The sequence below is a fragment of the Hyperolius riggenbachi genome, chromosome 5, assembly GCF_040937935.1.
Source record: "Hyperolius riggenbachi isolate aHypRig1 chromosome 5, aHypRig1.pri, whole genome shotgun sequence".
Classification (NCBI taxonomy): domain Eukaryota; kingdom Metazoa; phylum Chordata; class Amphibia; order Anura; family Hyperoliidae; genus Hyperolius; species Hyperolius riggenbachi.
Window position 1 is genome coordinate 20,415,806 of NC_090650.1, and position 16,496 is coordinate 20,432,301.

Consider the following 16,496-nt stretch of genomic DNA (forward strand, 5'->3'; position numbering starts at 1 on the left):
CCGCGCAGGCGCAGTGGCCCGGCAGCGAAACCAAAAGTAACTGGCGACGGGAGAACAGAGGCTCGTCGAAAAGCGGCGCGGGACAGGATGGCTGCTGGGGGCTTGGGGAAGCCCCAGGTAAGTGAAACAATGTGTTTATTTTCTCTCTACAGTTCCGCTTTAATTTCAGCATGAAACTGATCGGGAATTGGCCTGTGCTGTATGGGCAGCCGACAGATCTCTCTCTAATCAGATTTGATCAGAGAGAGATTTGTCTCTTGGTCGAATCTGCCCATTATCGCTAGATGTATGGCTGCCTTTACAATTAAGGTGAAAAATAAGTAAGGTTTATGAATCAACCCCCACACAGAGGAATAAATTGCCAAAATATTTAAGAAGGCAGCCATGTATTTGCATTGCCACCACCGGGATAAGAACATTTAACTAATGCTACGCAGGACGACCATAGATTCAATACTCTGCGGGGTCAAGTACTGTTCTGCTCACAGCAGCTCATCTTCACACTCATAGAAAATACTCTCTTGATACTTAAGAGGACCTAAACTCAGGATTTCCTCTCTGCTCTAAAAAAAAAATAAGCAACAGCATAAAGGGGGTACTTACCTCGGGAAGGGTAAGACTCCTAATGAGACTTCCCTGGCCTCCTCCGTCCCTCCGCTCCAGCTCTTGAAGTTCCCGAACACTGGAGAGGTAAATATTTACTTACCGCAAAACCAAGGCAGGCACAGCAGCGGCTTTCTGTTCGGGTTCAGGTGGAAATTGTCGCGCCCGATCGGGTCCGCTTTACTGCACAGGCGCAGGTAGCTGAAATCTGACAGAACCAACAGATTTTGGGCTAGTCCATCTCCTCATGGGGGATTCTCAGCATGGCCTTTATTCTTTATAAATACTCTCCATGAAAAGGATCTATACAAAGATGCTGGCCAGCCTCCCTGGTGGCTTCACACTTTTTTGGCAGTTGGACTGAGCAACCGCCGTTCCCTAAGTGCTTTTGAAAATAAAGAACACTATGAAAACCGCCCATGAGAAGATGGGCTACTCCAAAATGTATCAGATTTCTGCTACCTACTATAAGTGACAGCAACATAGGGGAAACGTAGGGTATGGCTCATTTTACTCTGGGAGAAATGTACTACTTATTTGAATGTGCTTACATTTCTTTTAAATTTTACAATTTTCTTGATAGTGGATTTTAAAGGATACCACAACTGACATGTGGCATAATGAGATAGACATGGGTATGTACAGTGCCTAGCACACAAATAACTATGCTGTGTTCCTTTTTGTCTTTCTCTGCCTGAAGTAGGTAAATATCAGGTATGTAAGTGGCTGACTCAGTCCTGACTCAGACAGGAAGTGACTACAGTGTGACCTTCACTGATAAGAAATTCCAACTATAAAACACTTTCCTAGAAGAAAATGGCTTCTGAGAGCAAGAAAGAGATAAAAAAGGGGGAAATTCTTATCAGTGAGGGTCACACTGTGGTCACTTCCTGTCTGAGTTAGGACTGAGTCAGCCACTTACATACCTGATATTTACCTCTTTCAGGCAGAGAAAGAAAAAAAGGAACACAGCATAGTTATTTGTGTGCTAGGCACTGTACATACACATGTCTATCTCATTATGCCACATGTCAGTTGTGGTATCCTTTAAATTATATTGTCTCATTAACAGCTAATACATGGAATCATGGAATAACTGGTTAGTAATAAAAACAAGGAACACCAAGAGCCCCAATAGTGTGTAATATGTACTGGTAACTGGTTACTAGATAGAGTAAATATTATTACTCACAAACCAGGGTTACCATTAGGCAACCACTGTTAAAGGATACCCGAAGTGACATGTGACATGATGAGATAGACATGTGTATTATTATTTATTATTATTTAGTATTTATATAGCGCCGACATATTACGCAGCGCTGTACAGTGTATATATATATATATATCTTGTCACTAACTGTCCCTCAAAGGAGCTCACAATCTAATCCCTACCATTGCCATATATCTATATTATGTAGTGTAAGTACTGTAGTCTAGGGCCAATTTTTTTAGGGGGAGCCAATTAACTTATCCGTATGTTTTTGGAATGTATGAAGAAAGTGGCTTCTGAGAGCAAGAAAGAGGTAAAAAAGTGGAATTTTTTTTATCAGTGAGGGTCACACTGCATTCACTTCCTGTCTGAGTCAGGACTGAGTCAGCAACTTACATACCTGATATTTAACTCTTTCAGGCAGAGAAAGAAAAAAAGGAACACAGCATAGTTATTTGTGTGCTAGGCACTGTACATACACACGTCTATCTCATTATGTCAAATCTCAGTTCGGGTATCCTTTAAGGCCGGTGGGGAGATTTTCCTGACCCCACTCAGGAATAAGAAGTCACTGTCTGTAGATGAGAAAAAGGGGGTTCAACCCTCCACCCAGGGTGGACTCAATATTATGCAGGAGAACAGAGGCGCCAGAAGGATAAAAGGAAGCTAAATGAGCTTAAAAAACAAATTCTTGGTAAATACAGGAGGTAGTGGTGTACTTACCTGCTCCAAGTAGACTTGGGCATAACGACACCTCTGTAGGTGCCTGGCTCTTCTACTGACCACATATGCTATTGCTCCGTTGTTATTGCTAGATGAAGTGGGATCAAACCTGCGAAACGCATTGCATATGTGGAGTTCATAAATAAAATATATTGACTGTCTTTACTACAGTCGTTGTGTTTCTACTTGGAGGAGGTAAGTCCACCACTACCTCTTCTATTTACCGAGAACATGGTTAGTAATAAAGTCCACCATGTCATTGGGATTTTAAAACATACATTCCAGAACTGACCCACCGCTCTGTTTCAGAACTGGATATCAGCATCGTCCGCGGCCTCAAAGACATCTCAGTGATTACAGGTGAGGACGTTATTTACAAGTGCGAGGTCTCCCACGCAAACGCAAGGGACGTGGAGTGGCAGCTGCAGGGGATCACTCTGGAGAATAACGAGATGAACGAGATCTCCGTGGAGAGCGGCACGATGCACGTCCTCAAACTAAGCGGCGTGACACAGGAGGATTCTGGGACGGTTACCTTCAGGGTTGGCCGGTCTGTGTCTGCAGCCCAGCTTACTGTCAAAGGTAAGAACATCTATAGCCAAAGTCAAGGCAGACGTAAAATGTAAAAAGGCACTGTAGTGACATGTAGTAAAATGCAATTAATTATTAAAGGGAAAGTAAACTTATGATATAATGATTTGTATGTGTAGAACAGCTAAGAAATAAATCATTAGGAGCAGAGGCATGAGTTTAATATTGTTTCCAGTACAGGAAGAGTTAAGAGACTCCATTTGTTATCTATGCAAAAGAGCCACTGAGCTCCATGACTTTCAAAATCACAGAGAGCTCTGTCTTCTGAAGCTTGTTATCTCAAGTGTCTTTCAATGTATTTTCTTTTTCTCTGCAGAGAAGGGTTCAAAAGTTCACCAGCCTGCTCCGTAAAAAAAACATTTAGAATGCTGAGTAGTGTGTGAACTGCAAATATTAGAGAATTATGCAATGTTATAAAAAAAACCGATATAACTGAAAATAAAAATATGAGAATATTTTCTTTGCTACTAATGTTCTAGTAATTATCCGTACTACGCAACCAATTCATTATATCAGAATTTTTTTTTCGCTTCAGAGTCACTTTAACCACTTCACCCCAAAGGAGTTTTTACCCAGACGAGCGATTTTCAGTGCTCATCCCTTTCATTTCCCAATAGCTTAATCACTACTAATCACAATGAAATGATCTATATCTTGTTTTTTTTTCACCACCAATTGGGCTTTTTGGGGTTTCAGTAATTACTTTATTTTCTATGCATTTTAAAGGGAAAAACAATGAAGAAATACACTATTTCTCCTATTTCATCCCCTGTAGCTTTAATATAAACACTGCTACTGTACATAAAACCCTCACAAGACTTTAATTGTGTCCCTAGTACAAAGTATGGTGACATTGATGCAGGGACACAGGGGTTTTATTATAGAGGATATTGTAAAAAAAAAAAAAGAAAAAAAAAGCAAATGTAGTAGTTATGTAATTTTCACTACAGTTCCTCTTAAACTCTGGAAACTGTTGTTGTTATCCCATGTCTTTAACCACTTATGGACCAGAGCAATTTTCACATTACAACACTCCTCCCATTCAATCGCCAATAAATGTATTACTACTTATCACACCGAAATGATCTATATCTTTTTTTATTCCGCCATTAATTATGCTTTCTTTGGGTGGTACTTTTTGCTAAGAATTATTTGATTCTATATGCATTTTTAAGGAAATCAGAAAAAAAATCATTATTTCTTAGCCTCATCCACAACAAGCCTCATCCACAGCTTCTCCAAACTGCCAAGGCACTCAGACCCATGTAGCAAGGGCTTATGGGAGCTCAGTCTAGGCAGGAGGAGGAGGTTACTAGCCAGAAATTTCAGAGGCAGATGGGAGGAGGGAGTGAATTTTTCACAGGCTGAGGGGTAGAGATGCAGTTGCTGATTACATGTGTAATGATGACAAACAGAACATGGCCACTGTCATTGTATCACAGTAATGAATCATCTTAAACTGTTGAAGCTGTATGCAGCCAGATTTGCTGTGTAAACGATCTAAACTTTTGATAAGATATATATACAATTTACTTGTTATAGTTAGTTTTTCATCTCGGATCCGCTTTAAGTACAATGTGCTACTGTGGGTAAAACCCACACATTTTATTTGCCCATTTGTCCTGGTTATTACAACGTTTAAGTTATGTCCCTAGTACAATGCATGTCGACAATATTTTATTTGTAAATAAAGGTTTATTTTTTTCAGCTTACACTATATCAATAATCACAAGCCCTTTTACGAGTCTTTTATTTTTGTAACTTTGGGAGAGGGTGGGAAGTAAGGAGTTAATTGAGGGTTTACTTATTTTTATTTAATGTCTATAGGTGTCTTTTTACTTTTTGGCCTCTAGATGTCCCCCCACTTTATTCCTTTGTAATGTGAACAGTACACAGGAAGTAACATGTGATGCTTTCACTTTCTTTTTAAGAATGACCAACGGCTCCTCTTACACAAATTTAATACAAATAATATGTAGCTTGGAATTGAGATTTAGAAGGAAGTGAATTGGATTGGCCCAATTTGAAGCTGCATACAATATGCATTACATTTGCATGCAGGCCATTATTAGCACCTCATTGACCCCCTAAAGCTTTAAATAACTTCATCAAGGTTTCTTTCATGTCTCAAACGTTACCTGTCCCAAACTTTTGGGCTTCTGACACCAGCTATTAAAGGGAACCTTAACTGTGAAGGGAAAAAAAAAGTTTCACTCACCTGGGGCTTCCCCAAGCCCCCTGCAGCCGCCCTGTGCCCTTCGCAGCTCCTTGAGTGTCCTCGGGCCCCCTGCCGCGGCTTAGTTTCATTTTCGGCTGACTAACAGTCGGCCCCCGGCAACGTGTCTTCGTCTTCGCCTTTCCCGCCGTCAAGCGCGTCATGCACAGGCGCAAGGGGGCTTGGGGAAGCCCCAGGTGAGTGAAACTCTCTTTTTCCTTCACAGTTAAGGTTCACTTTACGGCTAAGTTCACAAAGGCCAGGTGCACTATGTGCTTGTTATGAGTGTGGACTGCAATGGAGACTGGTTGTAGACATTAAAGTCATTGGGAATCAAAAAAAAAAAAATAAACCATATACTTACCTAAGGAGAGGGAAGGCTCTGGGTCTTATAGAGCCTTTCCAACCCTCTCCCAGTCCCCTTGTTGCAGCGCTAGCTTCCCTGTTTGAACCCCCCCCCCACTTCGGAAGTCTTCGGGATGATAGGCAGCTCCATACTGCGCACGCGCGCGAGAGAGTGTGCTGGTGCGTTCGCAGTATGGACTGGCCCGTCTTCGGGAGCACTCAGGCTCCTGAAAACTTCCGAAGCCTCCCTTCAGCGGCGGAGAGAGCAGTATTTGACCAAATTGGTTGAATACTGCTACCAGTAAAGAAGCGTTGTAACGGGGACCGGGAGAGGAGAGAAAAGGCTCTATAGGACCCAGAGCATTCCCTCTCCTTAGGTAAGTATGTTACTGTATTGCAAAGTCCCCAATTCTGGTTTTCTAGTACAGTCACCGTGCGGGAGAAAAAGTAAAGACTTCTCGTGGGAAAGGGGGTATCGGGCAACTGATTGGGATGAAGTTCATTCCTGGAGTTCCTCTTTCAACTTTCCCCCCTTTGTTCTGGCTCAGCCGTCCCTGTAGTGTTTGAACAGAAGCCTGAGAAGCAGAGGGGTGAGGAAGGTTCCACGATCGTCCTGCGAGCCCAGATCTCCAAGCCCGACGCTCCGGTTCAGTGGAGGAAGGGGGCCACACCGCTCACACCCAGCAACAGACTGGAGATCCGACAGAAGGGGAAGGTGGTGGAGCTGATTATAAACCAGGCCCTGCCGGAGGACTCTGGAGATTACACCTGCGACACCGGGGATGAGAAGGCCACCTCCGCTGTGACTGTGACAGGTGAGGGCTGACAACACTAGAGGGCGGTAGTGAGTAGGGAATAGCCAATGAGATGCTAATGATTGCATTAAAGTGAACCCGAGGTAAGAGTGATATGGAGGCTGCCATATTTATTTCCTTTCAAGCAATACCAGTTACCTGGCAATCCTGCTGATCCTCTGTCTCTAATACTTTTAACCATAGACCCTGAACAAGCATGCAGGTGTTTCTGACATTATTGTCACATCTGACAAGATCAGCTGCATGCTTGTTTCTGGTGTTAATCAGATGCTACTGCAGCCGAAGTGATCAGCAGGGCTACCAGGCAACTGGTATCGTTTAAAAGGAAATAAATATGGCAGCATATCACTCTCACCTCGGCTTCACTTAAAATTTCAATGGAAGACAGAATTATTAGCATTGCATTGGTCATCTGTAATTATCAGGAATTGGCTGGTCGGGCTCTGTAGCAGAGTCACGTAAATAATGAGTATTTCTCATAAATTTTAACATTTCTCCAAAAACTAAATACAAAAAAATTGCCGGCGCAGAAAGAAGCAAATAACCAAAGCTAGGTAACTATCAGTCAGAGCTTGTTCAAACTAAGAGCATTTTTGGCTTTTTTTTTAAAGCGCTGGCGATTTTAAAAATTGCCTTAAAGAGACACTGTAACAAGAAAAACCTCCCCTTGGGGGTACTCACCTCGGGAGGGGGAAGCCTCCGGATCCTAATGAGGCTTCCCCCGTCCTCCTCTGTCCCACGGGGGTCTCGCTGCAGCCCTCCGAACAGCGGCCCGACAGACCCGACAGCCTGTTCAATATTTACCTTTCCAGGCTCAAGCGGGGGCGCTGTTGCGGCTCTTCTGACGGAGATAGGTGGAAATAGCCGAGATCTGTTGGGTCCGCTCTACTGCACAGGAGCAGGAGACTTGCGCCTGCGCAGTAGAGCGGCCTGACGGAGATCGGCTATTTCCGCCTATCTCCGTGGGAAGGAACGGATCCTGCGCTGGAGCCAAAAGGTAAATATTTACATTGCCGCCGCTCCGGGAGGATTTTCGCCACCACCGTGGGACCGAGGAGGACGGGGAAGCCTCAATAGGATCTGGAGGCTTCCCCCACCCCAGGTGAATACCCCCCGGGGGAGGTTTTTTCATTACAGATTTTCTTTAAAAGGCGTTTCTGCAATGTTGCTCTATGTTAGTGTTCTCACATGAGCGATGAGCTTTCTATCCAATCGCAAACGTGGATCCTGCATTTTCTGAGCGTTTGCAATTTGAACAGAAAGGATAGGAAAATCGGATAGGAAAATGCTTGAAAAAGCTATTTCCCGAGCACTTTTAATGAATAAATACATTGTATTTATTCATTTCTGGGGCAAAGAGTTCACTTCGTGACTGACATCAGGAAGGGAAAAAAAAAAACCGACACAAAATCGCTTAGTAAAGTGCTTTTCTAAGCGAAAAATCGCTGTGAAAGCGCTTCGAAAAGCGCTTTCAAAATCGCTCAATAAATCGTTCAGCCTTTGTAATTTATAATGTAAATCAGCCCTTAGAGGGTAGCCCAAGGCGATATGTGACATGGTGAGATAAACATGTTTATGTACAGTGCAGAACGTATTAATAACCAGGGTGTTTTTCTTGTTTTATTTTCCTGCCTGAAAGAGTTAATTTCTAGGCATGAAAGTGACAGCTTCTGTCTTGTCGGGAATATAGTAAACATCACTGATAAGCAAATAACAGCCATAAAAGTTTTCCTGGCAGAAAACAACTTGTTTCCTACGTTGCTGTCACTTACAGTAGGTAGTAGAAATCAGAAGCGACAGGTTTTGGACTAGTCCATCTCTTAATTTGGGGATTCTCAGGGAATTATTTATTTTCAAAATCACTTAGTGAATGGCAGTTGCTCTGTCCATGTATTTTCATTTAGAAGCACTTAATAGGCTGCAACTGAGAAGAGACAACATAACATTCAATCTACTTTGTAAATGTTTAACTATAAAATAAAACCATGGGGTATCTAAAAAAAAGGTAATTTTTAGGAGTTGGAGGATAAATACAATTGTTTATCTCATCAGTTTATTTTTACCTCGGGTTCACTTTAAGTGGTTTGGTGGTTGTTCTGGAAACAAAATGGTTGTTTGACTGAACGGATTTTCCTGTCCCAGCCGCCCCCGTGCAGTTCACCCAACAGCTTCAGAACGCACAGGGTGAAGAGAACGGGTCTGTGACGCTGAGGGCGGAGATCTCCAAAGCTGGCGCCCCCGTACAGTGGAAGAAGGGCGGAGCCGCTATTAAAGCAGGTGCCAAGTATGAAATAAAGCAGGTTGGCTGCGTGGTGGAACTTCATATACACAAGCTGCAGCCATCTGACGCCGCTGAGTACACCTGTGATACCGGAGAACAGAAATCCACAGCCACCATGTCTGTGAAAGGTAAGAGGATAATCAGACTGTCATGTGACAAACCTAACCAAATGAACAGAACCCTTAAAGGTAACCAGAGACGAAGCACCCTTGTGTATTTTACCATATATATCAGTAAGGACATTAGAGAAAACACTTACCATGCTCTCTGTTTCATCCTCATTGCTAAAAGTGTCTGTTATCAGCTGTGATAAGAATCCCAGACTGAGCATTCAGTCTGGCTTTGCAGGGAATAATTATAGCTGAGTCATTATAGCAGAGCCACAAGGGGGCAGGCTTGGGCTTGAAAAGACACCAGAGAAGACAGACTCAGCTATAATCTTTCCCTAGCAAAGCTAGACTGAGTTCTCAGTCCGGGATTCTTATCAGAGGTGATAACAGTCAGGTTAAACAGAGAACAATGAAACAAAGAGCAGATTAGGTGTTTACTGTCATGTTCCCACTGATTTATAAGGTAAAATACATGAGGGTGCTTCATCTCTGGTTCTCTTTAAGTACCTGCAGTAATCCAATAATGAAGATTTCTGTGGGTGCCTGAAGACTGAGAATCAGAGCCAGATCATCCACAAGGCAACCTAGGCATGTGTCTAGGGATAGGGAACGTTTTTGTCTCACACTCGCTAAAGACTTCAATTTGAGTTGGTGTAGAGAGTGCTGAAGCTGAAAAAAAAGGGATGACACCCCTCATTGAACATTAAAGTATAAGTAAGCTGGCACAACCATGAACTATCCATATTGTTTCTTGCAATATAAAAGCCAAGGTTTCAGAGCCATGTAGGGCCCCTTTATCAAGGCACAACTTGGTCAAGGCAACAGTCTGCCACTTCAGGGTTAATGGAAATGCCCTGTAGGCAGTAAAGGCTTCCCTTTGCACTCACAAGTGTGATGTGCATCCAGCGAGCGGCTAAGCAATGTGTGCTTTGATAAAGTGGCGCTATGTGTCTTTGAAATGTTGGCTTTTATGTTGCAAGAAACAATAAAGAAGGTTTAAGGGTGTGCCAGCTTGTTTATACTTTGATATGTCTAAGGATTTTAGATGTCTAGGGGCCCTAGCAGTCATCTCCTTCTAACACCAATCCCCACTTAACTTTAACAAAAAGCTAAGTAGCAAACAGCCAGGACCAAGGATGTCTTTATTGAAGCATTGTTTTGCTTTAATCCTCTTAAAAAAGGGGTTCTTAAATGTTCTTGATTTGGGCTAAATCACCATCTGCTCTGACTCTAAGACGCGTGCATGGTGTATCGCCGTCCGGTCACTTTGCGCAGAGTGAGCCAAATGACAGCTCACCCTTCAGCCGTAGTTTCGGCCGGCGTTAATTTCTTTTCCCCCTTCGAGTCATAGCAACTCGGAGGGAGAAGTCATTTGGGGCCCGGCTATTTGCCGTCACCCGAATTACACTACTGTTCGGCCATAGACATAATTATTATGTCTATGGTGGTGCCCAGGCGCAGTGCGGGAAAGAGCACATGCTGAAATGACCTGCCTCGCTAAGCAACACCCCTGGGCACTCATTGTTCACTTGAAAACATCTATTTTCCAGCCAGAATTCAGCTTTCGTAATACAGGTAGTCCCCGACTTACAAACACCCGACTTACGAATGACCTGCCGATACGAACGGCATAGATTCTGTGTTTCCATGGGAACAAGTCAAAAAAAATTTCAAATCGGACTTGTAGTTTTTGAGAAAATGGATTTAAAAAAATGCAAAGAAAAAATGGCTTTTAAACTTGTATGAACAGGGACAGAGGACAGAGGTGACACAGAGGGGGACACTGGAGGTACAGGGGACAGAGATGGCACAGTGTTCCGACTTAAGAACAGATTCAGGTTAAGAACGAACCTGCAGTCCCTATCTCGTTCATTAACCGGGGACTACCAGTATTTACTTACCTGGGGCTTCTTCCAGCCCCTAGAAGTCTTCTGAATTCCTCGCTGCAGCTCCAGTGCTCCCGGGTGTCCTGCTGGCCTTCCTTAAAGCTTGCCGATCTATCGGCGGGTCATCACTTTTTTACTATTTTCTATGCTGTATTGTGTTCCCATTGTTCTTTTGTTCCTTGGCCTCTTCCAAAGCCTCCTTTCTTTGAGTGAAATGTAGATAAGGTTCTCCTATAGAACTGCATAATACAAACCTGATGCTAGCACGAGTGGATATCACCATACTCAAGGGCTATCGAATGGACAATTCGAGTTTCACACAGCATATACCAGAGGGCCACATGTTGGGCATCAGGTCTTGAGACTCATGACTAGAAATTCCATAGTAATTACTCAAGGGTCCAAAAACTCCTTAAAGGGGAACTTCAGCCTAAACAAACATACTGCCATCAAGTTACATTAGTTACGTTAATTAGAATAGATAGGTAATATAATCTCTTTGTCATGGGGGCAGCCATCTTTTTGGTTGAAAGGAGGTGACAAGGAGCAGGAGATACAGTTCCAACTGTCCTGTGTCCTGATAACCCCTCCCAGCTGCATGCGCTAGGCTTCAAATGTCAAATTCAAAATGTAAAAAAAAAAAAAATTGCACCAAAACAGCAGAACGAGAACAACAAAATCAGAAATCCCATCATGCTTTGCACAGCATCAGGGGAAAAAAGCCCGGGCAGTTTTCTTCTGTGCAGCTAAAAATGAGGCTTGTATAAGAGAAACAAAGTTCTGATGCTGTGAAACTGTTAAAGAAACACCAAGCCTTTTCAGTGCTGCTGAGTCGATTTTTAGTCCGGAGGTTCACTTTAAGGGTCCTTAGGCTAGGGTAAATGTAGGTCTCATATATGGACCTCCTTCTACCACCGATAACAACCCAATCATAATACAGCCAGCCCAAAGTATTGGCTATAGTTATCAGCTAAATTGGTGGGCTCCCTCAAATCTTCTTCTGTCTCACATCCTTCTCCTGCATAAAAGATAGGATAATAAGCTGTTCATCTTATAAATCAAGAGGTAATCTTACTTCTTTTGAAGAATTTCGACCGTTTATTTAAAAAAAGGTATTTTATTCCAGAACATAAAATTGACAACGTGTTTCGCGGGTGCTTGCCCACTTCTTCAGGTCAGTGAAAAAACAGGTTCCTTAATTGCTGTGGCTGTGTAGCAAGCATGAGCGCCTCTGTGAGATGAGAGAGAGGACATGACCAAGGCGGCCTGTGATGTCTTTTGCTCAGGGCCCCATTTTTTCTGGCTCACACTGATGTATTTTCTTGCAGAGCCAGAACCACATATAGTGGATAAGCTTCAGAACGTGTCTGTAGAGGAAGGAGAAGATGCCATATTCAAATGTAAGGTGTCGAAGGATAACGCCCCCGATGTTCAGTGGTCCCTGGCTGGTGTCCCTCTGCAGAGCAATGAAATGAATGAGATCTCTGTCCACAAGGGCAAAATCCACACTCTGACCCTAAGGAAGGTGTCTCTGGAAGATTCCGGAAAGGTCAGCTTCAGGGTTGGAAAGGACACCACCGAAGCTGAGCTGGAAGTTACAGGTAAATACGATCAATGAATCTCTATTTATTAATTCCATGTAACTTACGCTCAGCCAATAGTATTGCTTGCTTTACCCACTGGATTATAACGCAAGAAGGAAACATGACATGCAGCCAGCTAATGATGCTGGTGGGAAGGAGCAGAACCCAAAGAAACCATATTGTTAAATTCTAGGAAATGTGAGATAAATGGACCACCTTAGATCTAAATATGGATATCAGTAGAACAGCTCATGGTGTAGTATGGGATCGATGTTCTCACGTTGTAGATTTTCAAGTCTCTGTCTAGTCATAATCACTTCCTGTTTCATTCTACACAGGAAATAGAAATGACATATGATTGTGACAATTTCACATGATCATATCAGAAGCAGACGCCTCAATCAGTTCTCGTCTAGGTGATCGACCTTACTTAGAAGAAATATTTTAGAGAACCTGATATGTAGTACAAACAGACAACAGGGCTACAGAACCCTCATAGTTACATAGTTAGTTGGGGAAAAAAATCCATCCATCAAGTTCAACCAGAAAAAAAGAATTATAAAAAAAACAAAACATCATCCTGAACCTGCACATATCCCAGTTGATCCAGGGGAAGGAGAAAAACCTTACAAGGCTTGGGCCAATTAGCCTCAAAAAGGAAAAATTCCTTCCCGACTCCAGATGGCTGTCAGATAAATCCCTGGATCAACTCTTCTGGGAATTACCTAGTAATTATAGCCGTGGATGCCCTTCAATGCAAGGAAAGCATCTAGGCCCTCTTTAAATGCAGATATAGAGTTTGCGATAACTACTTCCAGAGGTAAGATACTCCAGAGTTTAACCACTCTCACTGTGAAGGACCCCTTTCTAAATAGATGGCAAAAATGTTTTTCCTCCATACGTAGATCATGTCCCCTTGTCCGTCGCACAACCCTAGGGACAAAAAGCTCATCTGCGAAGATTTTATTTTGTCCTCTGATGTATTTATACATGTTAATCAGGTCACCTCTCAGTCTCAGCTGGCGATTGGTTTACGTGGTCATGGTCACACTTTCTGAAGGGAATATGGTTTTTTTGAGATAGTGTACCTGTTATTATGCAAAACATTGTCTGATGAGTAATATGTAGTGCTATCGTCCATTCGCACCTAGCGGTCAACAAAGTTGGTTCTATTGTCCGATGAAATATTTCTGCCTGACTCATCTTGATGGTTTGACAGCCGGTAACTGACCTTCCTTTTTACCCTAGCTGTGCCACTGAAATTCAAGAAGACCCTGCAGCCGGCTGAGGCAGAAGAGAAGGGGAAAGTGACGCTTCATTGTGAGTTTTCCAAATCCAACCAGGCTGTGGAGTGGAAGAAGGGGTCTCTGGTGATCAAACATGGCGGCAGGTATGAGATCACTACAAGTGGAACCAATCATAACTTGCATATTAAAGACATTGTGCTGGAGGACGTGGGCGAATACAGCTGCAGTGCTGGAGGAGAGAGGACCTCAACCAAGTTACACGTAAAAGGTAAGATAGCAGAATGCTACAATACATATATGTACTATATATATAGTTTACTATTTTCTCTTTAATCATTAAAGGGAAGAACCAAGCACTATCAAAATAAGACTTACCTCGGGCTTCCTCCAGCCCCTTGCAGCCATCCTGTGACCTTGCTGCAGCTCCGGTGGCTCCCGGTCCCCTCTGGTGCAGATGCTGACCTCGCCAGGACGGCATCTTGCTGCGTTCCACTGTGCGGTTCACTGAGTCGCACTGACGTCATCCGGACTGTACTGCGCAGGAGCAGAACTACTGTGCCTGCGCAGTACAGTCTGGATGACGTCAGCCCGGCTCTGAGAGCCGATCGCGCAGGCGCATTAGACATCTTGCACCAGAGGGGACCTCGGACCACCAGCGGGGAGCGGAGCTTCGTCGAGGGCACCGGACGGCTGGCAGAGGCTGGAGGGAGCCCCAGGTAAGTGGATTTTTAAAATTTTAATGGCGCTAGGGCGTGTCCTTTAAGTTTTCCTTGTAGTCATGCAAATAATAACTGGTCTAATTTTTGCTTTTACATCAGTATCATTTCTGACTTTTCTTAAAGAGGCCCTGTAGTGCCATAGAGTAGAATACAATAAATTGATCAGGATACCCACTTTAACAGTAATTTTCAAAAACAGTAACCCCACCCTTACATTGATGTTTAGCCTAGGCTATTTAGCTATGGGGAATTCTCCCCATAGCTGTAAGATGTAGGGCCGACGTCCTTGGTTGGGTGTATGGTGGTAACAGGGTGCAATATTGAGCGACGGACGTGGCGGAACCCCCCGCGCTGTCCCCTCTAAGGTCAAATTTATTTGCCCGTTTTGGCCTCTGGCTCCAGGCTCTGCCCACAATCTGCATACATGCGCCCCGCGTGGTTGTTGTCATAACGTGGCTGTGATGTCACACATGTGCCCACCTATGCACCAGGCAACGGTGGGGGGGGGGGGGTGGGTCTAGGGAGAAGCGGTGGCAGCACATTTTACATTAGAGAGACAGTGCGGGGGGCGGTGAGGCAGCCGATGTATCATCACAAAGCCAGTTCCCGAAAGATTTCATGCTGAGATCTGCAGTGTATGGGCAGGCAACAGATCCTTCTCCAATCAGATTTGATCAGAGAGAGAGAGATCTGTCCCTTAGTCGATCTGCCCATACATTGTCTGATGTATGGACACGTTAAAAATGTCACCACCTGCAACATCTGTGGCCCATTGTAAAGTCTTACCTCGCCTTGATTTACATTCTGAATTTTATCACATCCGGCGACATCTTTACTGCCGGCAGGTGCAGCTCTGCAGAATGTTTGTGTATGCTCAGTGTTCTAAAGCTAGTCGAAAGAATACCTGGTCTCCCAGAATGCTCTGGGAGGATAATTCCGCATAGCTAAACAGCCTGGACTAAACATCACTGGGAGGGCGAAGCTACCTGTACATACCATGATACAACAATATAAAAATATAGGAAGTGTTTCTGATGCTGAAACCAGGAAAATTATTATAAAAGTGGGTTGCCTCTTTAATCCATTAGCAGCTCCAATAGAGTTATCTCGTTTGAGATAAATGCTCTGCTTTTGATCTCAGCTGGCAGAATTTGTTGTGTTGTAAATTCTTGGAATGCTCTAATCTCTCTCTACTAGCAGAAAATATAGAAACTGAAAGCAGAAGTCCTCTGTTATTGTCTCACACTGCCCACTAGTGACAAGTGGACATAATTACACATTACAGCAGTACTAATTAGAAGCAAGGAAATGTAACAAAGATAAAATAAATAAAAAAGTGCTAAAATAAATTGGCCTGAAGTACTTGCAAGCCCCCAAATAAATTGGCTGCTAGAGGGTTAAATCTATGAATTTTTTGCAGGCAGTCTGTCCCTTTTCCTTACTGTCCTGTTCTGTCTGTGTGTCGGTAGAGATTGCGCTCTGCTCACCATCGTCGCTGTGTTTTTTAGCCCTGCCTGTAGCTTTCACACAAGAGCTGTGTAACATTGAGCCGGAGGAGGGCCGGACGGCGGTGCTGCAGTGCCAGGTCTCCAGAGCCGGCTCCCGCGTGGAGTGGAGGAAGGGGGCGCTGGTTCTACAACCCAGCGATAAGTATGAAATGAGACAAGATGGCACCTTAGTTGAACTAGTGATCCGCAATGTGGACATGGAAGATGACGGCCAGTATACGTGCAGCACGGAGACCTCCCAGACCACCGCCTCCGTCTTCGTACAAGGTAATCAGCATTATTACGGGAAGCAAACAATATGTTAATTAAATTAATGTACTTCTTTACACATTATTGGGCTTGTAGGAGCTGAAGGCAGACATGGTGCTTGCTATGGGGTCCCTGAGTACATAGGGGGCACTCTGAGTACACAGGGAAGACCAGCACTTTCTGTCTGCATAATAACCTATGCATTAAGCAATGCCATGCAGGGAAATAAGGAAATAAGACGTAGTAAATTGAAGTCATATGTAGTTAGTAGTATGTTTAGTTTAAGGGCACTTTTACACTTGGATGTTGCGTTAGAGGGGACGTTACAGTCGCATAACGTTCCCCTAACGCAACGCATGGTGGTGGTAAAGGAGGAAGCTACATAGAGCGGCTCTTGATGTGTCCGTG

The 16,496-nt window shown here is 43.7% G+C and overlaps 1 protein-coding gene across 16 annotated transcripts in view; it reads left to right on the forward strand.

The window, feature by feature from the left end:
* OBSCN (obscurin, cytoskeletal calmodulin and titin-interacting RhoGEF) overlaps positions 1-16,496 on the forward strand; it is a 511,999-nt gene that overhangs the window by 232,840 nt on the left and 262,663 nt on the right. For all 16 annotated transcript variants that reach the window (XM_068235137.1, XM_068235143.1, XM_068235140.1 and 13 more), the window contains 6 exons: positions 2,849-3,121; positions 6,239-6,505; positions 8,648-8,914; positions 12,111-12,383; positions 13,614-13,880; positions 15,840-16,106. In XM_068235137.1, coding sequence (XP_068091238.1) covers positions 2,849-3,121; positions 6,239-6,505; positions 8,648-8,914; positions 12,111-12,383; positions 13,614-13,880; positions 15,840-16,106 — 1,614 coding nt within the window. The remainder of the gene's footprint in view (positions 1-2,848; positions 3,122-6,238; positions 6,506-8,647; positions 8,915-12,110; positions 12,384-13,613; positions 13,881-15,839; positions 16,107-16,496) is intronic.